At 41.1% G+C, this 25920-nt stretch overlaps 2 protein-coding genes across 3 annotated transcripts; one reads left to right on the top strand and one right to left on the bottom strand.

The window, feature by feature from the left end:
* Window positions 1–3: 3 nt before the first annotated feature.
* On the top strand, window positions 4–10898 carry batf3 (basic leucine zipper transcription factor, ATF-like 3). Of its 2 annotated transcripts, none has more exons than XM_040017716.1 (4): window positions 4–434; window positions 752–856; window positions 1855–1899; window positions 10039–10898. In XM_040017716.1, the coding sequence occupies exons 1-4, from the start codon at window positions 360–362 to the stop codon at window positions 10042–10044; spliced, it is 231 nt and encodes a 76-aa protein (XP_039873650.1). In that variant the 5' UTR covers window positions 4–359; the 3' UTR covers window positions 10045–10898. The 2 variants fall into 2 exon arrangements, with proteins under 2 accessions (XP_039873650.1, XP_039873649.1); XM_040017715.1 differs by lacking the exon at window positions 10039–10898 and adding an exon at window positions 2076–6211.
* A 9877-nt stretch (window positions 10899–20775) lies between these two features.
* On the bottom strand, window positions 20776–25019 carry atf3 (activating transcription factor 3). Its single transcript, XM_040017896.1, has 4 exons — window positions 24885–25019; window positions 23438–23696; window positions 23172–23279; window positions 20776–23000 (listed from the first exon to the last, which is right to left on the bottom strand). Exons 2-4 carry the CDS (start codon window positions 23693–23695, stop codon window positions 22698–22700), a joined length of 669 nt encoding a protein of 222 aa, XP_039873830.1. The 5' UTR covers window position 23696; window positions 24885–25019; the 3' UTR covers window positions 20776–22697.
* Between the last annotated feature and the right edge of the window lie 901 nt (window positions 25020–25920).

Raw genomic sequence — 25920 nt, forward strand, 5'->3', positions numbered from 1 at the left:
CCAGGGTGAAAGTCCTGCGTCTCACCAGTTTGTTGTTTTTAAATAGAATCTGCTTCGTCTGTTGATTATCTCAGTGGGCTGTCTGGTAGTCCTGAAGACAGACTTCTTCCATATGCTAAATACAGGTTAACCATGGGGCCCCCCAAGTCACGTGACTTACATTAACTGTGCTCGCCACTTCTTTAAAAAAGGCAGCGAAATTGAAAAGTAAGCTGAAGTGAAACTCGAGCTAGTTTTCTACCCGGTGTGTTTGAACTTGACTGGACTCAGTGCCCAGCACACACACACACACCTATCAGTCTCCTGACAGAACCAGTGTTCGTCGTCTTTCCTTTTAGGTTTTGATTTTAAAGCCTGTGATGTCAGTCTCTGGTTTTTCATGCCAGTCTCAACAGAATAACATCAGCACCAACCAGCTCTGTGAAGGATGGGAGGTAAGAAAGATCACGTCATCGTGTTTTTTCTTAACACGTGTACATTTAGGTTTTTTTTTTTTACTGTTTACCTTCCTATTAATCCACGGGGAGGTCAAGGGTCAACATCATCTTGTGTATATAGGCTGATATCGCTATGGTCGCCTTCGGTGCTTCACATGGAGGTTGTGTGAGAAATAGGCAGATATGTGATGTAACGCTGCCAGTGTCCTCACATGAATCTGCACAAACAAACTCTGGTTAAGCAGTAAAAAACGAGACGTAAAATATCACAATTGTAGAACGTGTCAACGGATTATAGTGTTTGTTTGTGTCAGTGTTCGGAGGATGAGGGACGGAGGATGAAGAGGAGAGAGAAGAACAGAGTTGCAGCTCAGAAGAGCCGCAAAAGACAAACTCAGAGAGCCGACCTGCTGCACGAGGTGGGTGAACGTATTTCTGCTGATCAGATTCTGATATATGCATTAAGTTGGTGTGTCAAACATATGGCACTTGGGCCCAAAGTGGCCCACCAAAAGATCTATTTTTGGGTTCTTAACAGGTTTGCAAAATGTTGCAAATATTTTTGGCACTGTATTTTTTTCCTCCATGAAGGTTTATTTTGCAAGTCACAGAGAACAGATTGTGTCTTTGAGACTGGTTGTCTGAGACGTTAATTTCATCACAGCCAGCTGACCGCCCGCTCACCTTTACAGACTTGTTACTGACCATAACACATCGGCTAAAGTGAGGTGGTTAAACTAACGACCATGCCAACACGTTTCTTTGATTTACAGCTGGAGTGTTTCTGGCTGGCTGTTTTGTTTCTCAAACTGTTTTAGGTTTTACTACAGTAAAGATCAAAGATCAAATTGGGCTGTATGTGGCTGATAAACTAGAGTGAGTATTTTGACAGGTCCTTTCTTGCTTGAGGCTGCTGGTTTAAAGCAAACTGTCAGTTAAAGAGCAACTAGCATTTACATGTGGACCACCGGGATAAAAATATGAAGTGAAATGGAGTTAATTAATATTACTTTTATAGCTTTTTTTTTTTTTTTTTTTAAGTTTACTATTAATTTTAAAAATGTGATGTGTGGCTCCTGACTGTTTGTTGGCTTTTGAAATAGGGCAAGGAGAGTGCTCTCTGATTTCTCTGTCTCCATATTCTCAAATCCAGAGATGACTGAGTGCTTACAAGCTGGGACTGCAGCAATAAAAATCCTATTGTGCACTTATGCAATGAATGTGTAGCAGCCACATTTATGTGTCTATGCAAAAATCACATTTCCAAAGTTACAATCCCAATCAAAATACCCCAAAGATGAAATGTTCAGTCTAGCTTTTGTTTTCAAATAAATATTGTTTTTTTTATTCATATGAAAGCTTTTGTTTTTTAATGTAACATGTATTTCCCACTTTGTTTCCCCCTCTTCACCTCCAGGCCTGTGAGCTGCTAGAGCAGAGGAACAGGAAGTTGAGGAGAGAGGTAAACACACTGCTAATTCTGTCTCTGTTCGTCTTTTACAGACAATTTTATTTTATACAAACAGCAGCAAGTCCTGTTTGTATGAAATGCATAAAACACAGCAGAAATGAAAGCAAATAGTTCTGGTGTACCTCCATTGCTTTTACACAGCAGTAACAGAGTGAATTCATCTCCAGGTGGATTCTCTGTCAGAGGAGCAGCACCTGCTGACCGAAGCTCTTAGAGCCCACGAGCCCTTCTGTCCCATCATGCACTGCTCCTTTGCCTCCTCCACCTCTTCCACCCTGCAGCCCGAGAACATGGCAGCCCGTTCTGTTTGAGGCAGGGAACAAAGTTTCTGAAGACGAGTTAAACTTCTGAATGTGTCTGAGAGTTGGTGTCTCTGTAATGCTGCAGTGAACCTCTAGAGAGCGCTGTTCACCACGCTTACACACAGTGACGATGCAACAGGTTCGAGCTGCTGCTGATCTGAAATCCAGGTGAAGAGCGCCCTCTGGTGGTGCTGTTATAGAGCTAATCATGTTACTGAGAGCAGACCTGAGCTGCAGCAAATACGAAGCTATCAGTCGGAAAGCAACGTCAGTGTAATATTGTTATCTTTGTTGTGATCAGAATAAAATACTGACTCATTCGTATGTGGACATATGTTTAACAAAAAGGATCTGGTTATACATTTTCAGTGTTCCTAAATGATGAAAGATGGGCCATTACTATTATCTCCTTCTTCTTCTCATAGAAGCTAGTCTGAAGCCTTTGCTCATAAAACAACATTAGTTTAATCAGCTTTAATCAGGGATAGGGATTGAAAGAAATTACACATTAAGTAGCCACTTTATTAGGTACACCTCACTAGTACAAGACTGGACCCTATTTTAACCCACAGAGCTGCTATAATTCTTCATAGCGTAGCGTAGCTTCAGCGAGGTGCTGGAAAGTTGATGTGATAGCCTCACACAGGTCCTGCACATCCGTGATGAGAATCTCTTGTTTCATGACATTCCAAAGATGCTCTATTGGATTGACATCTGGTGACTGTGGACGTCATCCATGTATAGCGAACTCCCTGTCATGTTTTAGAAACCCGGTGGACATCATTTGAGTTTTGTGACAGGGTGTGTTATCCTGCTAGATCGTGACACACCCTACTCATCAATAATCACTGCTCAGGCTGTTTAAACATTGCTCATTTGGTACTAAGGGGCCCAAAGTGTGCTATGGAAATATCTCCAACACCAGCAGCAGCCTGAACTGCTGTTACAACGCTAGATGGATCCATGCTTTATGTTGTTTTCAACAAATACTGATTCTACAATACAATACCAGCCCAGTGAGCCAGTGTGAACGGTAGCCTCAGTTTCCCGTTCTTAGCTGACAGGAGTGGTAGCTGGTGTGGCCTTCTGCTGCTGGAGCACATTTGCTTCAAGATTGGACCTGTTGCGCATTCAGATATTGCCTTCTTTGGTTGTAATGAGTAATTATTTGAGTTCCTGTTTCTTTCCTGTCTGCTCAAAGCAGTCTGCCATTCCCCTAAGACCTCTGACATCAACAAGGCATTTTTGCCCAGAGGACTGCATATTTTCTCTTGTTCAGACCATCCTCTGTGAACCTTAGAAATGGCCTTAGAAAAATCCCAGCAGATCAGCAGTTTCTGTAATGTCCAGACCAGCCTATCTGGCACTAACAACCATACTGAGTGCAATGTAGTGTAAATCAGATTTCTTTCCTCCTCCGATGCTTGGCTTGAACTTCAGCAGGTTTTTCGGACTGTGTCTACATGGTGTGGCAATACAGTTTCCGAAAGCACAAGACATATTAAAAACCCCGTTAATAACCTGTTTATTAACTTTAATTCAGAGACAGACAGTTTCTGTGAGAATGCTTCTTCCAGTAGCTGTTTCACTCTGCCAGTGATTAAAAAAAGTCAAATCTTAAAACCTAATTTTATGATAATCCCTAAAGAAGCTGACACTGAAGTAAAATGTTCCTTTAGCATTATTTTGTGCTGCTATATGCTAATACGCCATGAGCCCTGGTTGAAAGAAAAGCACAGCAATGCACTTTATTTTGCACTTAAGAGACACATGAAATGTTAGCATGTCAAGTACTAAACCCACAGACCACACTTTGAATCAAAGCTTTGTTTTCTAATGCACGGTGGTGCAGCGGTTAGCACACCGTCTCCCCACAACATAAAGGTCCTGGTTTTAAATCTCCTGGTCACATGGGGCCTTTCTGTGTGGAGTTTCCATGTTCTTCCCATGCTTGCCTCGGATTCCTCTCAAAGTCCCACAGTGACACCACACCAAACAACCAGAACGTTAAAACTGCTCACCGTGAATTGTGTGTGTTTGTGTGGGTCAAAATCACAAAAGGTCAAGCTCACCAGACCTGCATGATGTATGAAAACTGCAAAATCTCTCAATTGTGTCACGGGCTACTTGCGAAGCTAATGCTCACCATCATCAGTTTAAGTAACAGAAACGTCTTTGAGGACATCACATCCTTTTACTAGAAGTCTTGAGGTCATTTTGAGCATATGAATAGAAATCTATAAGTTGGTAAATGCTACCAGTTCTCCATTTTGACCGCAACTGCATCAGAGTTTAAGACAGCACAGTACAGAGCCCACTTCAGTTTTCCTTCCTCCTTCCTTCCTTCCCCCTTCACATGAAGAGGTGAGTGGATCATTTCGACACAGAATATGATGAAACAAACCACTGGAGACCAACCATTTCATAGCAAAAGATTTCAGGGAAGCCAAACGGATGCTTTTTTTCCACAAACCTGCTGATGAATTCTTTGAAGACAAAAAGAAACAAAGTGGGAAGATGAGCTGTTTTCAGCGTGTTAGTGTAGAATTACAGCTGGCAGTAGGCGGCTCCATGGAAAATCAGTCAAAACAACATTAATGATGTCTACATAATGAATAAATTATAATAATATGTATTATAAAAGAGGTGTGATGAACAGTAGGTTTTAAACTTCTTTAAAACTTTAAATCTACTTAGATTCTGGATATTTTTTAACATTGGTGGAATTTTTTAAATAAACACTTAAAGAGATATGTCACTTCACAGCAAAAAGGTCCTGGTCAAATTCACATTTGGGCCTTTCTATGTGAAATTTGCATGTTCTCCCTCTTTCTGAGGAAGTTCTTTCCAAGTACTCCCACTTCCTCCCATAGCATGCTTTCACAGTTTCAGGATTCCCTGAAACTTTCCCTCTAAAATCCATCTAACCACATACAGGTCAAATTTGATCCGGAAAAGCCTCTTTGCACACTTTAAGAGAAGTCATTAATTTTCAGATTAAAAGAATTTATGGTAGTGGGGATAGGCTGCAGCAGGTCAAATTTAACCCATACTCTATGTATAGTGGCAGAAATAATTATTTGAGCCCACGTAAAACATGTTGTAGTACTTAGTGGAGAAAACCTTGTTGGCAAAGCCAGCAATAAGATGTTTCCAGTAGTTGGCACTGAGGTATGCCTTCGGGACCCTAATGTGCTTCTTCTTTAACCACTCCTTTGTTGCCTTGGTGATATGTTTTGGGTCACTGTCATGCTGGAAAACACGTCCATGACCCATCTTCAGTGTTCTTGCTGAGGGAAGGAGGTTGTGGTTCAAGAATTTACGATACACGCCCCTGTCCATTGATCCCGGCGAAGTTCTGTACCTCTAAAAGATAAACAGCCCCAAAGCATAATGTTTTCACCTTCGTGCTTGGCTGTGGGGATGGTGCTCTTTGGGTCATTCTCACCTTGCGGGGCGCTGCAAGACTTCAATCTATTACGATGTAGCGTGCTACCAATGGTGGTCCCGATTGTGGTCCCGACTGCCTTCAGATCATTAAAAAACTCCATGTAATTTTGGGCTGATCCCCCCCCCCATTTCTGCATGCGTGGAGCTCCAGACCGAGGGTTATTTTATATCACACCAACAGCTATCACCTTCTCACTTGCCTTCTTGCTGATGGTCATATTGTCAAACCGAGCCATGTGCGGATTGTCCCTGATGTCCTTTGACGCCTCCTCTGGTCTTGTCCATGGTGATAGACAGGTTGGAATGGAAGAAACCTATTCTGTGGACAGGTGTGCTTTGTACACATAACAAGTTTAGATCATGAGTATCTGATTTACTGATTGGAATCTGTGTGTCACATGGGCACACTGCACCTGTGTGAACCAGAATTCTAGCTGTGTCGTAGGGGATCACACACTTATTTCACTAAATGACACAGAAATCAATTTATAACTTCGATGTAATGTGTTTTTTCCTGGAGTTTTGGTTGATATTTTCTCTTTTCATTAAAATAAAACTACCGTAAAAATGAGAAACTGGTCATTTCTGCCAAATTCAGTTGGGATCAAATAATTGCTTCCCCCAGCGTGAAGGTTAAAATATTCGACAAGTGTTTTTAAATTATTTCTAATGTTCATTTTATTGTCCATGTGTCTGAATACTTTGGAAAATGAGGAAGTTTTACCTTTTACAGCCTGAAGAAACGAATCATGTTAAGCTGTTGAATATAAGAGAAAATATTTTGCAAGGATATTAGAAAAAAAATTCTTAGGACCCAGAAAAAGCTGACCTACCGTACATCCACTCATTAATCTGCTGCGATGTAAACACCACTGGCCAAAAAACAGTACAAAATGTTTTCTAATGAAACACAGATCAACAGTTTCAGGGAAAAAAATTGAAATGAACTTGCACAACTCCCAGTTGCCTTACTGTGCTGAACTCCACCCATCAAGGTCTCCTAGTTACACAAATTAAACCATATTTGGCCTGGCTTCTCCAGTTCCTCAGACATCCTCAGGAAACTGGCAGCACAGACTCTATGAAACTGAGCCAAGACCAACGTATAAGTGAACCATTCTCTAAAACAACTCACGGTGCACAACAAGTAAGGAAACGCTGCCCAGGCGGAAACGAATATGTCACTGACTTATTCAGAGGAATCCAGTAGGCAGCCTGCTGAGACAGATAATTAAGCTACAAATATATGCTCAATCACACAGAACAAAGATAAAGGCATTCAGGCACCTACACAGCTGTCAAGTAACACCACACACACAAATATCCACAGAGTTCTGCTGAAATTCTGATACAATCTTTCATTCTGTGTACAGATAAAGAATGATGAGAACAGGGCTGTAGGAAATGTTTTAGAAATGCTGAGATCATAAATCATTTTGAGTCCCTGAGATGAAATTCCATAGTAAAATTTCAGCATCTTGGCTCCGTTTTTCAGGAAATGTAGCCTGTAATGGAAAAGTTTATCCAGTGACAGAGGTGACCGATATTAAATTGCAAACAAACTCTTCATGGGAATGGGATCAAGTGTTTGTTTTAAAGGAGGACATTTACTCAGGAGAGTACAGTTTGAGTCCCATTGTTGCTTTTTAGCTTGACAATGTTTAGACAGTATGATGTTGTACAGTATCCCCACACTAAACTTTTCAAATTCTACCAAATTTATAGCTGTTTGTTTGTATTTGTTAAATGTTTTTTAGCCTAGGGGTTGTTATATTTTAAACCAAGTCTCTCACAGACTACAGTTTATTTCCCTTTGTGTTGGTATCCTGCTACAAACTGTGATTGGTTATTCTTGGGACAGCCGTGACCTGATTAACTGATTTTAAAAGATCGAAGTGGCTTCACAAAGCACGACATGATAAAAAAAACAGGAAACCTTCATGGTTAAAAGGTGAAGCCAGTGCAGAAATGCCAAAACTGCAGTTCCACCAATGGTCACATGAGGCTGTCTCCAAAAGTGAGTCAGTCACCATAGTCTCTCATGTTAAAATGTCCATCTTCAGCTGTGAAACAAACATATCTACAGTGTTTCTATAACTATATGCAATACACTAAGATGTTCGGGCTTGCCAGAAAAAAGCATTGTTGCTGTTTACTGACTACTAAGCTTTACTTTTGGCAACACAAGTCTTTGAATTATATGAATTGACTGATTTTTAATTATCTGACATATAATTTGGCTCTTTGTGAATGAAAGTCTATTTGAAAAGCTTGCACTTCAGTTTTGTGGGTGAAATGAAAGTTCTTTATTATGTGTCTCTGTGAGCTGCACTCATAAAATAGATGATTATGATACTAAATTACAGCACTACCGTATTTTCCGTACCATAAGGCACAGTGCACCTTATAATCCAGTGCACCTTATGTATGAATTCTGGTTATACTTACTGTCCTCAAACCAATTTTATGTGGTACGCGGCGTTCAAAAAAATGTTTTAGTACGACTTTGGTAAGCTACGAAGCTGCACTGCTTGATGGATTGTCAGAGCATTACGGCTACTGTAGTCAGGCGCCTCGCGGTGTAATCTGGGTCCAAAACTCCATCCGCTTCAGGTTCCAAAGTCAAACAAACACTGCGGCATCACTGAGAGTTAAAAACTGTCTAAATTGTTTCTAAATTCTTTCTTTAATAAAATGGTCAGCGTTGCTGCTTTACCAGGTGTAACAATTAAGTTTCACATCCAGGCAACCACGAAAACAGAATTTATTACATTTAACGGAGTTCACAGTTAGCAGGAAGTTAGCTCGCTAGTTTCCACGTAAACAGGATATACCATGTTCTGACTGAGAGATTTCTGAAATAATTAAAACTTACAGCTCTGCTATCACTTTCAACATAAATGAAGACAGATAACTAAACAGCAGTTACTTTTGTAGGGCTGCTGAAGTTGGACTAGCTGGTATATAATGATGTGCCATGTGATCGCTAGCAGCACAGCTATGTTAGCACAACATAAACACAGTGAAGCTGGAAGATGAATGCTAACGGTTTTTCCACTAGGGTGGAAACCCAAGGGTTCCCGATGGTTAAGGACAAATGCAATCGCATGGCAGGATGCTATAAACGGACCAAACTTCAGTCAGGAGAACAAGTGAGGTAATGTATCCACAATACGAGGTTAGTCATTCATATACTGCAACAACACGGGAACAGAGCAGCTGCGAAAGAATTCAACATTAATGAATCAATGGTACGGATGTAGAGGAAGCAAGAGTTGAGTAAAGTTTGACTTATCTGTTTTCTTTCATTTAATGCGCCTTATAATCCGGTGTGTCTTATGCATGAAAACAGACGTGTTCATCAATAGTGCGCCTTAAAATCTGGTGCGCCTCATGGTCCGAAAAATTCAGTAAGCTAATGGGTGACCTCAGTGACCATAGCTCACAAGTTCCTAGGCGAATTATAAAATGTATTCATAAATGTTAATGAGATCAAATTAAATCAAATTACAACTTCTCTGTCTTTTTTAAAGTTGACTTACACCATAACGTTTCTAGCAATTACTCAGTTGCATAATTCAGGGATAGAAAGGGAGATCGTGAACATATTACAAATTTAAAATGATTTATTTTATCAGTTTATTGGTGACCATCTATTTAATAAAGCTTTCACTAGATTTATTATGAGACATTAAAGTAAAGTGCTAACTTGCTGAGTGGTGGGGGCATGAAATAGCACTGGAGTAATTCCAGTTTCCTTTAGAAACTTCTCAAAAACTGATGGAAAGCTGAGGGAAAATAGAAATATAAAATAAAATAAATAAAAAAATAAAAAATGTTATCTCACACACAGACGCAATGCACCCACATGCTGTCATAAAAATTCCATTCACCTCCAACGCATCTACACAGACACACACACACACACACACTTCTGCTGAAATATGAACTGCATTCTCAGTAAGTTCCCTAGAAGAGTAGTGGTTGTGCCAATGGACAGATCATCTGTTTCTGCAGTAGTTTAAGTGTCTAAGGTTTTGGTCTGCATCTCACAAATAGATTTAATTTAGTGCAAGCAGCACTATATAATTATAAACACTTTGAAAGCTTTTTGAATGCCTTTTTCATCACACAGTTTACTCAAATCCTCTTTTAACTCTGGAATTATAAGTGAGGGCTTGTTTTGCTGCTTCTAGCAACGTGTTTACAAAGCCAAAGCAAAATGGTGTCTCTGTCTTTGCACTGGAACCTCTTGCACTTTATGACTTGTTTCCTTTTATTCTAGGAAATGCAATGTTAACCTTCCACGTAAAGGCCATCACAGACAGGTGCTCTCATTTTTTATATGCGGTATTTCCTTTTTTTTTTTTTTTTACAGGTCTGATGCTGGACGTCATTGACACCATGAGAAACCATGCTTCCTGTAACTACCTAAGCAACTACAGTGGATTCATGTGGCGTAGAGCACAAAAGAGTCTTTCCCAATTTTTTCCAGGAAGGTTAATACATCCGTTATTTAGAGAGATAGCAAATTAAAAACAATACATCCTACAACCAGTCATGTAATGTAATAGCCACACGTCCCTTCAGGCATCATCTTTTTGAACACCACAGTCAAACTGTATATTGTAATACTACTGTTTTTAGAGCTAAACTTTATTGGATTTCAGTAGTTTTTTTGGTTTTTAAACTGTTCCCAGCGCATTCGCCCACAACTTGACTTGGTCCCCTCACAAATAAATAAGGTCAGGTCGAGTTGATTTGACACATCTCGGAAATTAAAGCTACATGCCTGCAATGTTAAATTTGCCTTGGGGTGAAGACTGAAACAAATATGTGAACAATCCACCCTGTAGCTGTTTGTTTACTAGGAACAGGAATGTAGAACCACCCTTCGTAACAAGAATCTGAGTAAGTAAGTAATACATTTCTGTGTAATTTTATCTTATTATTTCATCTGTGTAATTTCACATCTTTTTCTCTTACATTTCAGTGGGGGGGAATTTTGGCCCTCCCTTCTTGATAATATTGCGTCAGTTCATTGAGGACTACAGGCATTTATTTGTACGCGGCATTTCAATCAGTTCAAGATGTGGACTTTGCCTGGGCCATTGCCAAATCAGACCGTTTATCTACACTCTCCTTCTGTATTTTGACAAATAAAGAAATAATGACACAGGTTGTAATTTTTAAAACCTCATAATGACCAATATTTTTTGTGCTGTTAAATCAAACCTTATAAGAAGATGTGCTGTGTTTTTACCACAAAATACGAAATACACAATCAAAACTGTTGAAACTGGTTTTGACACCAGGATGACTATATTAATTAAATCAAATGTTTTGACAGGATACTCCCACATTAATAATGCAATACATTCCAGTGTTACCAAATCATTTCCCAGATGTTAGCGGATACTTACCCAGACAGATTCTTTGAAAAATGGAGCCCTTTGGACGCCAGATTTTCCTCATATTTCACACTCATCTTTCTCATATTCTGTTAATGCATCAGTAGCTAAGTAAGCAGCTGTGATGATTAGAACAGCGAATGCACTGAATGTAGTTTCGTTAACCGTGAACTGCTCCCTTAATGACCTTTTAGTCTTCATTGGACCTTTTGACCACACAGGGTGACATTGGTTAGAGATTATGACACTGCTGTTTCATCAGTTGTCTTTCCTCTGCTTGTCACTGAATTGCCTCAGTTTCCCTCTCATTTAAGCAAGTGACCAACCATCTTTCCTCTCCATTACAACCCCCCTTCTTCCTGCCTGTGTGTACTTTGGCTCCATATTAGCCAACAACTCATGGGACACACTCAAGACAAACAACCAGCAGTTGAGACCACAGGCAGCAATACGTGTTTGCCAGTGAAACAACCAAGCTGTATGATCAAACATAGAGGTAGAAACTGAGTTCGCCCTCTGGAATGACTTAACATGATGTCACCTTTTGACCCCAAAAAGACCCAAGGATAAACTGTCCTCTGATTTCGCAGCACTCAGGGTGTGTCAAAGCATGCACTTCCCACTTCTACTTCCGCTTGAAATTTGAGAAACAAAGTTACTTTTTAAAAAAGAAAAAAAAAGAATTTAAAGGGAAACAACCCATAAAGGATGTTAATTTGTGTTTCAATTATTTTTGAGTTAAGTTAAGTTACAGATTGATTGCTGTTGAAAATATAAAACTTTATTTCAGCAGCTTATTTTTTTAACTTAATTATTTATCATTAATGAATTTAAAATCAATCAATCAATCAATCAATCAATCTTTATTTATAAAGCACTTTTCATACAGAAAAAATGTAGCACAAAGTGCTTTACATAGTTAAAAGCAGCCCACCCCACCCTCCAACGCACTCCCCACACTCTCAATACACATATATCCCCCCACCCCCACCCACACACACATACACACACGCGCACACTTAAAGAGTAAAAATTGGGCTGGGCTCGCATGAGCCAAGTGAGGAAACATTATAACAGAGAGCCATCTGCACCGGGAGCCGGTCACAGACCGCAGCCTCCGGGCTGGGCACACAGCAGGAGGGAGGCCAAGGAGCCCCCCAACCAGGCTAAGAGGACCCCAGAGACCCAGCAGCCACGGTCAATAACAGCCCCGGTGCAGAGAGCGCCCTCCAAGGAAACACTGGAGATATGGGTAAAATGATAAAATAAATAAGAACAGGATACAATATAAATATAAATATAAATATAAATAGAGTAAGAAGATTAAAAAATGAATAAGAATAAAATCAATAAATATTAGGTAAATCCTAAATTAATAATAGAATAACAGGATAGAATAAATAAGCATAAAAAATAAATAAACGCTAAGTAAAAGCTAAATTAAAAAGGTGGGTCTTGAGCCTGTTCTTAAAAACATGCACGTTCTCTGCGGCCCTGAGCTCCTCCGGCAGGCTGTTCCACAGACGAGGACCGTACCACTGAAAAGCTGCCTCTCCGTGAGTATGTGTCCTGACTTTAGGGACAATCAAAAGGCCAGTACCAGAGGACCTCAGGATCCGCGAGGGTTCGTATGGTAAAAGCAGATCTGAGAGATAAGAAGGCCCAAGACCATTAAGACATTTAAAAACCAATAAAAGAACTTTAAAATCGATCCTGAAACACACGGGGAGCCAGTGCAGCGATTCTAAAACCGGTGTAATGTGGGCCCGCCCTCTGGTCTTCATCAGCACACGAGCTGCCGAGTTTTGCAAAAGTTGTAAAGTTGAAATATTCTTCTTAGGAAGACCAGAGAGCAGGGCATTACAGTAATCAATGCGACTGGTAATAAAAGCATGCATCAGCATCTCTGTGTTGGCCCGAGAGAGAATAGGGCGGACTCTGGCTATATTTTTTAGATGATAAAATCCAATTTTGGTTACATGTTTAACATGTGGGATAAAACCAAGCTCAGAGTCAAAAATAACACCCAGGTTTTTCACTTGTAGCGAAGGACATAGTGAAAATGCCTCTAATTTAGACAAGAGTTTCTCTCTCTGAGCCTCAGGACCGACAATTAAAACTTCAGTTTTGTCCTGGTTAAGCTGTAAAAAGTTTTCTGCCATCCAAGATCTTATATCCAAGATACAGTTAAAAAGGGCATCCATCCAAAATGATATTAAACTGAGCAATGAAGCAGAACAGTTCTCATCAGGTTGAAAACATCAGCCATTTTCACTTCTTGTAAATAAACTTTAATTCATAGACTAATGTTCAACCAAACTATAATGATTACAGAAGGAAAATATTCTTAAATCTCCAGCATTATTGGTGTCTGACATTTCCTAAAACATGGCCAAACATCACTGTAATCAACAGGTCACAGGCACTATAGAGCAATGAACTTTAGGATTGGTAGAGGAGGGGAAGTACAAATTCAAACAAACTGATTATTATGTCACATAGTGTCAAATGAATTGAGCCTGTCTGGAAACAGAGCCAGGGACAAGTAGTTGTCTATTTTTAAAGTCTGTTTAGAATCAGGCTGAAGGACGGACGCACAATTTGTCGTAACTTGTCTCAGAGCACAACTCAGACCCAAACAGATGCGTGCATACTTATAAAACCATAACACTTATGTAAGCCACCCTGCCCCTAATGGTGTTGCCATTAAGCCTGTCCCAACAACTTTGTTGACCTGCCAAAAGTAAACATTCCTGCATGGCAACAAGCAACATAAAAACTCAACTTAAAAGTTATGGGCCAGAAATAATGTTATCTGCCACATATTATGTCCTTACACTATAACGGTTTAGCGATGTTTGTTAATTTTGTGATTGTGTGCAATGAGATTGCGGGGCGATCATGGCTCAAGAGTTGGGAGTTCGCCTTAGTTACCATTACTAACACTTTTATGAGTTTGAAAACTATTGTCATATCAGTGCATAACGACACTCCCCATGCCTGCATACTGTGAAGTAGTGCAATCTTAGTTCCTTTTTAACGAGCGCACAAAAAGATTGACCAAATAGTTGGCACTGTTTTTTTTCTCAAAAGCAAAGGAGAAATCCCATTTGCATTACAAACGCCTTCATGTGAGATGCTGTTCTGCTGATGTATCTCCTCCTGACATTCCCATTGAACCTGTTAATTACAGCCTGCAGCTGAAGAACGCTGAACCTTGGCTCACCTCTGAAAAGATCCCATAAGCAGTTTTGAACTTTTTATTGTAGTTTTTTATGACACAGGAGTATACCTTAAGCCAATCTGAAGTCATCTCTTTACAAGATGATAATAATGAAACTAAGGTGTTTATACAGATGTGATAAATTGGTCACAGCCCTGTTGTTGTTCATCCCAGCGTTCTAATAAACTGAATAATGAGGAGTGGAGCCCTCTTTTATTCTATTTGTTGCACTCATCATTCACTAGCAAGTACCAAAACCCCACATGTGAATGTTTTATAATAATGAAGCAACAAAGCTTGGAGCCTTATGAAGTATTGGCAGCAGCTCCCTGACTGATACCTTTGACAAAGTGGGTGTGAGAGAGGGTAGGGCATAGAAACAATGAGAAACGTGTGTGGACACAGAGGCATTTATAGACAGGAGTGTTTAGGGTGTGGATTCAATTCTGGACTTAAGATAAATTCTTCTTCTTCCAGTCGCTCCCTTTAGGGGTCTTCCCAACAGATCATCTGCCTCCATCTAACTCTATCCCTATCATCCTCCTCTGTCAAACCAAGTCTTTGCACGTCCTCCTTCACTGCATCCACAAATCCTCCGTGGTCTTCCTCTTTTCCTCCGTGGTCTTCCTCTTTTCCTCCTTCTGTCTGGGAGCTCCATCTGTAAAAAATAAAAAACTACATCCAAAATCCAAGCCTCAATTGTACTCTGCTGCCGGAGCTGGAGAAGTAGTTCCTTTGAAGTCAAAAAAGTTGTCATATAAAGCAATAGGGCTGGGCGATATGACCCAAAATTCATATCTCGATATTTTCTTAGCTGGATGGCGATATACGATATATATCTCGATATTTTTTTAAAGCCAGAAGGTAAGAACAAAAAGAGAGTTCTTAGTCAAAGCTGTGTCCCAGATGTCACACGGGCACTTTTATTAACATACAGCATAGATGTACATGAAAAAAACTACTCAAAAATAAATTATGAGCATTTATTAAATAATAATGCTCCATAAATAAAAGAAAACTATGTTGTTTTTGTGCATAACAAAGAGCTCACAATTGTGCAGTCAAAATGTAAACTAAAAGACGCTGAGCATAATAACAAGGGCAGATTTCACAGCTGCTCTGTTCCCAAGTTCGTGACTGACAGCCTGGAGTTTGAAATCCGCTTCATAACCGTGTCTCTTAACAGGTGCCATTTATGGTCCTTATACACACACAATACGGTAATATTACGTTGAAGCACAGTACGTATCACTCCGCGAGGCTCCTCGGTAGCCGTAATGCTCCGACAAGCCGGTGCAGCTCCGTAGCTTAGCAAAGTCGTACTAAAACATTTTTTGACAGATTGCTGAGCGCCGTGTAGCACATAAAATCGGTTCGCGGTCATCAAGCACAACCAGATTCATACATAATGCGCGCTGTCGATTTTTGAGAAAATGAAAGGATTTCAGGCCGTGCATGGCGTTAGCGTGGTTAGCTCGTTAGCGTGGTTAGCTCGTTAACACGTTGACGCCGTCCAGCCCCACGCACGGGGCGATGCGCAGTAACTCGTTAACGGAGATTTGCTGTGTCCATCTTGTCGCTGCCTGCAGGTGAAGCAATGGGGGAGGGGGAGCTGTGTTCAGTGAAGGAGAGGCAAGGCCGAGTAATGTTGCGTAAAGACAAAAGCGGATGAAAGAGAGGCAAACTTGTGGCTCCACAACTATAATTATAACGTAACATAGACTATATCGATATAAAAGATATTGTCACATCTTATATCTCGTATAAAAATATATCGATATTTTTAAAAAACTCGATATATCGCCCAGCCCTATAAAGCAGTCGTATGGTCGGTACATTGTAACGCGATGTAAATGATCTGTCACAAGTCTGTGCAGTCACGAAAATTGGCAAGCATGCAGACATCCACATGGACCTTCGGTCTCAATGTCTGATGACTCAGAGCCAAGCAGATCCCAGTGGTCTCATTTTTTTTTTTTTTTTTGTGTCCCGTTTGGATCTTTAGCCATCAGAATTGTTGTCTTAAGGCCAAGAAAGATGCCAAGCGGATTTATTTTACCAAGTGGATCATCATGGCCTTGCCATATTGGTCCATTTGATTGACCTTTATTATAATTATGAATTTATTTTATTTTCAGTTGCTACAAACGGGACAGACATGACTGGGGGATAGGACAGGGAGAGAGAATGAAAGAAAGAGAGGGAGAGAAAGAAAACCAAAGGGGAGAAGAGACGGTGAGAAGGGGGGGAAGAAAGAAAAAAAACAAAACAAAAAAAACAAAACACCTGGGTCACCTGTATGGAGAAAAAAAACAGAAGAGAAAGCAAACAACAAAGAGCAACATAATAAAAAAAACGGCACCATCACAATAAACTAGCTAGCAGTAGATATCAGTAGATACTAAATAATAAACGATATTGTGCAGCACGCAAGATAGACAGCGCACAATGTGCTTTGAGGCAGCAGCCAAGAAAGCTGTAGTCCGCGTCTGTGAATACCCGTGTGTACACCTGTGTGCATACCTGTGTGGATCAGCATGCTTGCATTCCAAAGGTTTCTCCATGTAACGATCTGCTAGGGAGTGTGGGGAGCCACAGCCCCGTCCTCCAGGGCATGAAGCAGGTATGGAGGAGATCAAAACTCCAGACATCCAGAGGCCCCCAGAACACAAGAGACCAAGGAAGACCACCAGAGGGGCAGCCGCGCCACTGTCCCAGTAAGAGCTGAGGAGAGTCCCAGATGAGGGCTCACTCAGCAGCCGCGGAGCAGAAGCCAGGGGGAGTTGCAGTGACGCGCCCGTGAGCTCCGCCGGCAGCCAGCTGTGCCTGAGTGACCGAGCCCCAGGCCGAGAGGCCGGGGGCACCCCACCTCTGAAGTGGCCCGAGCGAGCCCCAGGCTCCAGGCCCCGATAAGCGGCCGCCAAGGAGTGAGCCGGTGTGTACCTGGACGCCCATCCCCGGACACAAAGAACCACCAACGCACCGACACCTGAGGGAGTCCGCCACTGGCAGGGGAAGTGGTGGTGGGTGGAGATGGGCCTCCAAACCTTGGAGGGCCTGAGATGTCCCCAGAGAGGTGGCGTCTGATACCCAACCTGACATATAGACACAGAAATACAGGCACACACAGACACAAACATCCATTCCCACCCTCATGCTCTCATATGCACTTACTCCACACTCAACCAACGTGGAGACAGACATAAAGAGACGCTGTACACACGATCACACTCCCCAAGCGTACTCTACGAACCGGGTCTAGGTACCCTTGCCCCTGGAGGGGGGAACTGCACCCAGACCCAGGTGGTGTTACCCTTTTCCCTGCGGTGGGGAGAGGCAGACCGCCCCGACTCCGCAGCAGCAGGGAGGCCCCACACTCCAGACCGCAGTCGGACGGCCAACTCCTCCTAGCCCCCCCGCTCCAGCAGGTCGCAGAGAATGGGGGTGAGAGAAGACTCCAAACCTCCCTCCACCCGCTCATTGTAGTGTTGATGCATGTGGGTTCTAAGGTGCATTTAAAAACCAGGAGGGCATGGAGCTACCTGCCAGAGAGCAGCAGGTAAGCGCATAGTCCCTCCTGCTAGCCCTCAATGTCTACGTGTATTCAAAATTGAGAGACCCAGTGGTCTCATGAACAACTCTGAATGTCAGCAGAGACAGGTATCAACAGAAGTGAGTGTCAGTGAACCTGGACTAGCCGGCAGATATGATCTGTGAGCTATTTTTTTTACAGGAAATTGTAGAAGGATACATTTCTCTAAAATGTCAACAAGTTGAAAGTCTCTCGTGTTCAAACATCATTTGAGAGCATAAAAACATCAAAAATGGACTAAAAGCCAGCCAAGAAATGCCTGAGATGAGCCCACACACAGCACAAGGTTAGAGATTTATATATGGGCGCAAAATTTGGATTATTTGCAGTGAAAAGATCCTGAACCTGACCTTAATATCCACTGAAATCTTAGGCAACCCAAGACTGATACTACTGATGTCCACATATATCTGGAGGCTGGGACACCACCTGTAGGGCTGCAGTGTACAATAGACTCAAAGAGTGTCGTTATTTCATCACTTCAACAACTAGATTGATAAACGATAAGAGCTGTTGCGAAAGGCCTTGAATAACTGACATGTGAACACAAAAAATGCCACCGAGCTCAACATCAAAAAGGTTTGCTTCTCCCTATTAGGAGAAGTATTTGGGGAAATTATTAAAATGTCAATATGGAAACAGAGCGGGAAGAAACTCGAGAGTAACTGGAATGTTATTTTTGGTTTGTGATGAGTTGTAATTAACATACCAGTTGTGTAAATTAAACTGATGGGCAGGTTTAGACATCACCTTCGGTAAACTGCTGCCCCACCCACTTTTTCTCACGCTGCTTGGTTTATGAGAATCTTACTCACAGGATTCTTCTGAAAATATCAGCACAATTGTGAACTGAACTCTTTCTTTATTGATTGTTTTCACTCTTTTATTCCATGCATGGTTTCCTGAAATGAGATGACTTGCTCTTTAAGGAGTTTAACAGGAAATCAGAATACTTGTGATAGGAAAGAGGCGGAACGTCATGTGTTCTCTAGGTTCTGGGCAGCTTACCGGAATACTAACTATTGGTACCGTGAAACTCACTAGGACAGGTGCAAAGTATTGATTACAGTGATTGTATACCTGGATGTTTGCTTTCATCCACTTTCAGTGACAGCTAGGTGGGGTCAAACCATAGCAGATCTCAGGCTGGCAGACCTGGAACAAGTTATTTTCTGTGTGAGTTTTAACGTCCTGGTGCAGGTGGGTGAGATTTGATGCTTGAGGGCATGAAGCTTCTCGTGTAATCACATAATTATCTGTTTATACACTTTCAGTTTGCCGGGATTGTTTAGAACACGTATGTCACGTTTCATCAGAAAGCTCATTTGAATGGTTTCATCGGATTAATTCCCTATCACATCATTCACATCATTCTATGTTGCAACTTAGGCATAACTATGTATAATAAAAAAAGACGGGAAACAAATGGATTTGATTTTGCACATTCCACAAATTGGCTCGTGTTTGAACACGCTTGTTTACGGTGTGATGTACCGCACATCTCTTGAGGTCTGGTTGCGATTGGCCAGTGGCCTTATTGGGCGGGTTTGTTGTTATTTGAACTGCATATCAGAGCCTTCTTGGACAGATACTGTAGAAAACATCCAGTCATATCTAACAAGGCAGTGTTACCTCACCCTTCTGCCTGCCTCTACCTCTTTGAACAGAACATGTTCAGTCTTGTCCTTCAGCTCCATCACATGCACAGTTGCTCTGTGCTTACATGTAGGAATTCTGTCGGAGATTTTTGTAAGCAAACGTTTATGTTGTGAAATTGTTCCACTTGTGGAAAAAAAACACGGTGATAGAAGTACAGCAGCTTCCTAGTACCCATCTGGGAATGTAAGCTTTTAAAACCGAGTATCCTTCAAGGAAACTGTGTTATTTTTCCTGATATTCATAACACACTCTTTATTTTAATGAGAGAGGGCCCGGTGCTGATGTAACTGTGTTCCTAAAGTAAAGCAGAAGACCACAGTTGCAGAGTTAGTTTTCTAAAGATCAAGCATGAGTTTTGTTAGTTCTGCTGTTGTCATTTTCAGACATGGAGAACATGAGACATACGCGAGCGGGTTAATGGCTACAAAATGAAAATCATTGTTTCAAAACTGATCTGATGCAATCCAAAGCAACTGACCGGTCAACTGCATTATCAGAAAGTGGTGATTATTGATGATAAGCATTGCAAACATTTGTTTTACAATGTGTTGCATCAGATGGCACATGTTTTCATAAGTGCAGAAAGTCTATAGGTATATGATATTGTACAGCTCCAACAGCGAAGAGCAAGGCACTAATATTTCTGTGTTTCTGCTCTGTTTAGTGTTATCAACGTACTATCACAGCTTTTTTTTCCACCAGCATCATGTGAGCTCACTGTAGCAATAATCATATCATAATTTAATTTAAGATTATCATAAGAAATCAGCTACTCAGCCCACTTCCACTGAGCTTCAGGGAGCTTGTTTTTGGTTCTACAATCATTGCTGCACATTTATTAAGCTCTAATCATTATTATTATGTACTACTGATATTTTAATAACAATTTTTTTTTTGCATTTTTGTCCCAGTTACATGTTTCAGATCATCAAACAAAATATAATATTAGAAAGAGATAACTAGTCGCTAACATCTATCAGTCTGGACAGGGTGACAAAGCCAAATGTTTTCAATAATGAGTCCTGTTACATCTGGTGTGAAACTAACACAGCATTTCATTAAACAACAGCCAAACATGGTGGTGTCAGGGTGACGGTCTGGGACTGCTGTCCTGTTTCAGGACCTCAATGGTTGCTGTAATTGATGGAAACATGAATTCTGCTCTCTACCAGAAACTCCTGATGTCACATCTGCCCGTCCGTTTCCAGAAAAGGCATCTCACAGGTCGCATTTTCAGTTCACATCTTTAATTATCAAAGTATCAAAATCAAAACAGAGATGGAAGTAGTTACACAGTGATAGTAGCAGTGCAGTTGTACCTGACATCCTTTATTTATTTCTGCTATGACACAGCTATAGAGAAAAAAAAAGTCTTCAGTAGTAGAAATAGGCACAATATGAATACATGCACTCAGTGCTCAGTGACTATCTAGTAATGACTAGCATCGGGACAACAGGTGACAAAAGTACTATGACCACAAAGACGCCTGCGTCCCTTTAACAATGTGACTCTCGCACAACACATACAACAATATAAACCTTCTAACAGAGGAATACAACTTCAGTCTACAAAATTCATTATTATTCTGTCAAAGGAAACCCCTTCTGGTATGTACTCATCCTTCGCTTTGTGCGTCAGAGTTTCAGTTTGATTGAGAATGAGAAGTTAGAGTGTCGCTCAGGAATAAAGGGCTTCTGATCTCATGTTTGGCTTTATTTTACTGCCAATAAACAACAAACAGCAATCATCGTGCTTGTCAAATTTCTGTTTGAGCAATAAACTGCTTTTTTTGGGCTATTTTTTTTTTTCAATGGAAAAGGGTGTGCAAGTGAACAACAACTATTTTGGCAGTTCGTTTTCAAACAGTGGAAGTTCACGACACACTTAGATTCTAACGTGTCAACAAATCTTACATAACTTCAGAGTAAACTGATGCAGCGCTTCTGATACCTAGCTAACGATATCTAATGAACACAACATCCGGACCAAATGTTTTCAATAAATACATTTTTAAAAAAATAACTTTTGGTTTTGCTCTGTTGAGACCAAAGGAGGCATTGGTGTTTACATACAGCAGCACATAGTTAATATGCATTTGATACTTTATACAAGACACTGGGTAGAAAACACATCTGTAAAATAACACTTATGTAGCTTCATTGTCACAGAACAGGTTGAAAAAAAAAATCCCCTTTGCTTTAAGAGAGAACACAGTGATAAATAAAGTGTCCATTGGGCAACTGTGAGTGCCATAAAATATTGAATTCTTAAGAAAAAACCCCACAACAAAACACTTATCTATACATGTGATTACACTGTCTTTTGTACTAGGCTTTTTTCATTAAGTGCAGAATTAGAAACCCTGCCTGCAACGTACATTTCCCTTTTGTGTCTGCTACACTCACAGCAAGGAACCTGACCCGTACTCATGCTTTTGGACGAGTCATCTCATATTATGTATAACAAAACTGACGTCTATAGCATACCTAGGTCCTGAGTGGTTAGTAGTAGCAGCGTTTTTAGTAATTCACTTTGTATACAGGACAAGCAGACAGGGTTAAAACAGCAACATCCTAACATACAGTAATCATTTAATAAATATGTCATCTTTGCTGTACACTAAACAGAGACCGCTTCTTTTTAAAGTCAGTGACTTGCATCTGTACACACTCACACAGTCATTCTGAATCTCCTTACTGTCGGGGTGAACTCTTAAATAATGTGCCTTGATCACCTTGAAATCGTGCTTTGGTACAAAAATCAGACCATCAACTATTCAAAATACTAATAAATCAAGAAAAGCTGTTGAACTTTGTTTAAGTGCTTTAGCATCTGTTCTTGGCCCTGACTGTTTAAAATGTTTAAAAAAAAAGAAACACAATGCAAGTCAAAGTGCTGTCCATCATTTCTCACTCCTGTCCAATCAGCAGCTACGGGTTCAGGGAGCGGAAGGTGCTGAGGTCACTTTACACCGCTCTCTTTTTCTCTAGCAGCATTATGGACAGCAGGTGGGCGTGAGGAGTCATAGGTGGCGTTTCATTCTCAGGTCATAAGTCTGTATGTGGCAACTCCACCTCCTGCGAAACCAGTCAGTCCTACATCAGCAGCAGGAGATGGAAGAATTGCAAGCCCTAGATAACACTCTGGGCGATCATAAGTGACTGGGGCACTGGACATGATCGAGAGTCAGAAGTCCTCCGCCGAGAGGCGCTGCTGTGGACGTGGATGCGGATGAGGTGGTGGTGGAGGTGAGGTTGTGGAGTTGTAAGGTGCTCTCCTGGATGTGCTGGATGAAAAGGTTTCGCTCGTCCTCGGGCGTCTGGGGGTTCTGGGCTCGGACGATGCACGTCGGCCGGTGCAGGTTGAGCATGTAGACCAGCTGCTGCTTCTGCTGCTTAAGCTCCTCAATCTGAGCTTTTAAGTCGGCATTGATGCTCTCCAGCTTTTCAGACTCCTGCAGAGAAGGATGGAAGAAGAAGACTGTTATTCACCCGAGAAACATAAGCTACTTCTCACCGCAAGCTGTGAATGTCATGCTTTATAAATTGTCTAACTGTGAGGGTGCAAAAAGCTAAGAGTAGGTGCAGAATAACCAATGCTCAAATTGATGAAAGTGGAAAACTACCTTCTGGAGTGATTCAGTCTTTTCCTTCTTCTTGTTGCGGCACTTGGCGGCAGCGATTTTGTTTCTCTCCCTCCTCCTTTTCCTTCTTTCATGCTCCTCAGATGTCAACTAAAAAAAAAGTGAGAAATATAGACCATTAAGAAAAAAATACTCTCTCTCTCTGTGTATGTATGTATGTATGTATGTATGTATGTATGTGTATATATATATATATATAACAGACACATTACAGATAACTACATGCTGTAATTCCCCCTCTGCCTTACCTCTCGCTTGACCCCGTTCCTGTATGAAGTTAGCTCAGAGGCTCGATCTGAGCTGGAGCTGGCACCATCGGAGCTCATGTCGGTGCTAAGCCCGTTGGACAGTCGCTTGCTCTGGATTGCCAGCCGGAGCTCCTCTTTCACGATGGGTGTGAAGTTGGTGAAGTCGTCCAGGGTGAGTGTGCCTTGAGGGGAGAAGCAAGGAACCAAGGCGGAGCAGCTGATGTCAGCCAGAGAAGGACCCGAGTGCTGAAGCATCATTCTGTAAACGCAAGAGATGAAAATCGTCAGGTGGGTTAGAAACACTTAATATAATTCAAAAGAAACTGAGCTAAAGTCATTATGAACCCAACGCTGAAAGTCACAAGATAAATAATGTCGCAAGAATAATAAAGGAATGTTCAACTTTTTGCTGAGTAACAATGACACAAATGTCAGAAGGAAGTCCAAAGCTAAGATCGGTTTGAAAGGTCAACATGGCATGTTAAGGAGGACAAACAGATTGTGATGACAAGACAAATAGATGTGTCATTCAAAACTAAGCAAATATTTGCTTTGTGGAAAACATGCTGTAAAAAAGGCTCATTAATTGGGGAGGTGTGGATGTTTGTTATCTAAACGGAGAGGTGAAAAGAGTTGAATTATGGCCATCAGCCAGATAAGAAGGTGTTTACATCAGCTCTGAGACCAAAACCAAAACAAGCACATTTATATTATATTCTTATGTTCTCCAGTAATAAATCATTTGCAACGAAGTCATTAATGATATGGTTTGTATTAGTCTGCACACAGCTGCACCTTCTTAGAATTAAAAAAAAAAAAGTTTTAAAAAGTCTTGTTAGCTCTACAAATATTTTACCACCGCCTCCCTCTGTTCCCTTCAGTTTCGTTATTATGTGTTCAGGTAATTATAAAAGAGAATTGTGCTATTCATATGTTTGTTTTGGTTTTGTTATTATAAAGTTAACTCAAAAGAAAGAAGAAGAAAAAAGCAGCAACAATATTAAAAGTCTCGTCAAAAGTGAGGAAACAAGTGCAAAAATCCGAAATACCTGATTATAAATAAGTTACAAAAAAAAGTGTAACAAAATGCATTCAAGCAGAATCCAAGCAAAACGTCGCATGATGTCATATTTGAAACAAAAACATCTCAAAAGTTTTTATAAATACAAAATACGCTAAAATAAAATTAAAAAAAAAAAAAGAAAAATCGTTAGTGCAAACTGCTCCAAAAAGATGTGCTTGTTTATATATTTTGTTTATATATTTTATATTTTCACGCAAAAACACGCGCGGAAGTTTTCGCAGTGTCCCGGGACGGAGCGCACGGAGACACCGGCTCTCTGCGCTTCTCACCGGGATCAAAGAGCGACAACACCGCTTCTCTGCCCCTCACACACACGCTCAAACACCCCCGTCCTCCTCCACGGGAAACAGATCTCCAGCCTACCTGTTAAAGCTGTGAGTGTCCGGATCGGATGAAGTGCGCCGTGAAGAAAATAAACCTTCTCTTATGTCTGTGCGTTCCGCTCTTCCTGTGTCTGCTTCCTGCTCGTTGGCTACGGTTGCTCTTGTGGCCTTTACGTTGCGTCACCTCGCGCTTTTAAATTGGTTGAAGGGGCGGGACACATGACGCAACGCAACGCTACTAGAGAGCGAGAGAGGGAGCGCGCTAGGGTTGGGAGCCTGAGAGTAGGGGGGGTGACGTCATCCTATTTTTAGAAGGCTGATCCGGCGATGATGCAATCTAGCAACCCCGAGTGTTCTTCTCTGCCATAACAGGACAGGCGTCCCCTCCCTCCTCCTCCTCATGTTTTTTCCTCCTCTGCCTATCCTCCCGCAGATTTTCAGCTCTTCCTCATTCTCCTCCTCCTCCTCTCTGCTTCCTACCCTCTTCCCACCAACGCGTTATTCCTTTCCCAATCTTTTAATGTTTTTTTTCCTTTTTTGTTTTTATATTTGTCTCTTTTTTCAACACTTCATTCATCATCTCCAATCCTCTTTTTTTGGTATAGTTTCTATCCCCCTCCTTTTTTAATCCCCCCCATCAGCTTTGGCCTTTTTCACAAATTTCCATGGTTTATGTCCCAAAATCCCTCTATTCTTTGCCACTCTCATAACATGTTTTTCTCTTATCTTCCCTCCCATCTAATCTCTGTCATCCTATTTCCAGTTGTCTCTTCTCCACCCTTTGCTGTACCTCCTGGACACGCATCTCCACTAATCACTTGAATCTTTTTTTGTTATTGTCTCGTAAATTTACCAAATTTAGAAATACGGGCTAATTTTCCTCTGCGACACCTGGTAGGTTGATGGTATTTACAGATAACCAGTTTAACCTGTTTGATCTTTTTCTTTTTAAAATTGCAGTTTCTTTTATTCCCTTTTTACTTTGTCTCCTGTTTTCTACTAAAAACCTTCACGTCTTTTCCTTTTTCACTCCTCCATCATTATATTTCCAAGTTCTTTCTGCTCACTTTTTCCCA

Source organism: Simochromis diagramma, unplaced genomic scaffold (assembly GCF_900408965.1).
Source record: "Simochromis diagramma unplaced genomic scaffold, fSimDia1.1 OVJJ01000802.1, whole genome shotgun sequence".
Taxonomy (NCBI): domain Eukaryota; kingdom Metazoa; phylum Chordata; class Actinopteri; order Cichliformes; family Cichlidae; genus Simochromis; species Simochromis diagramma.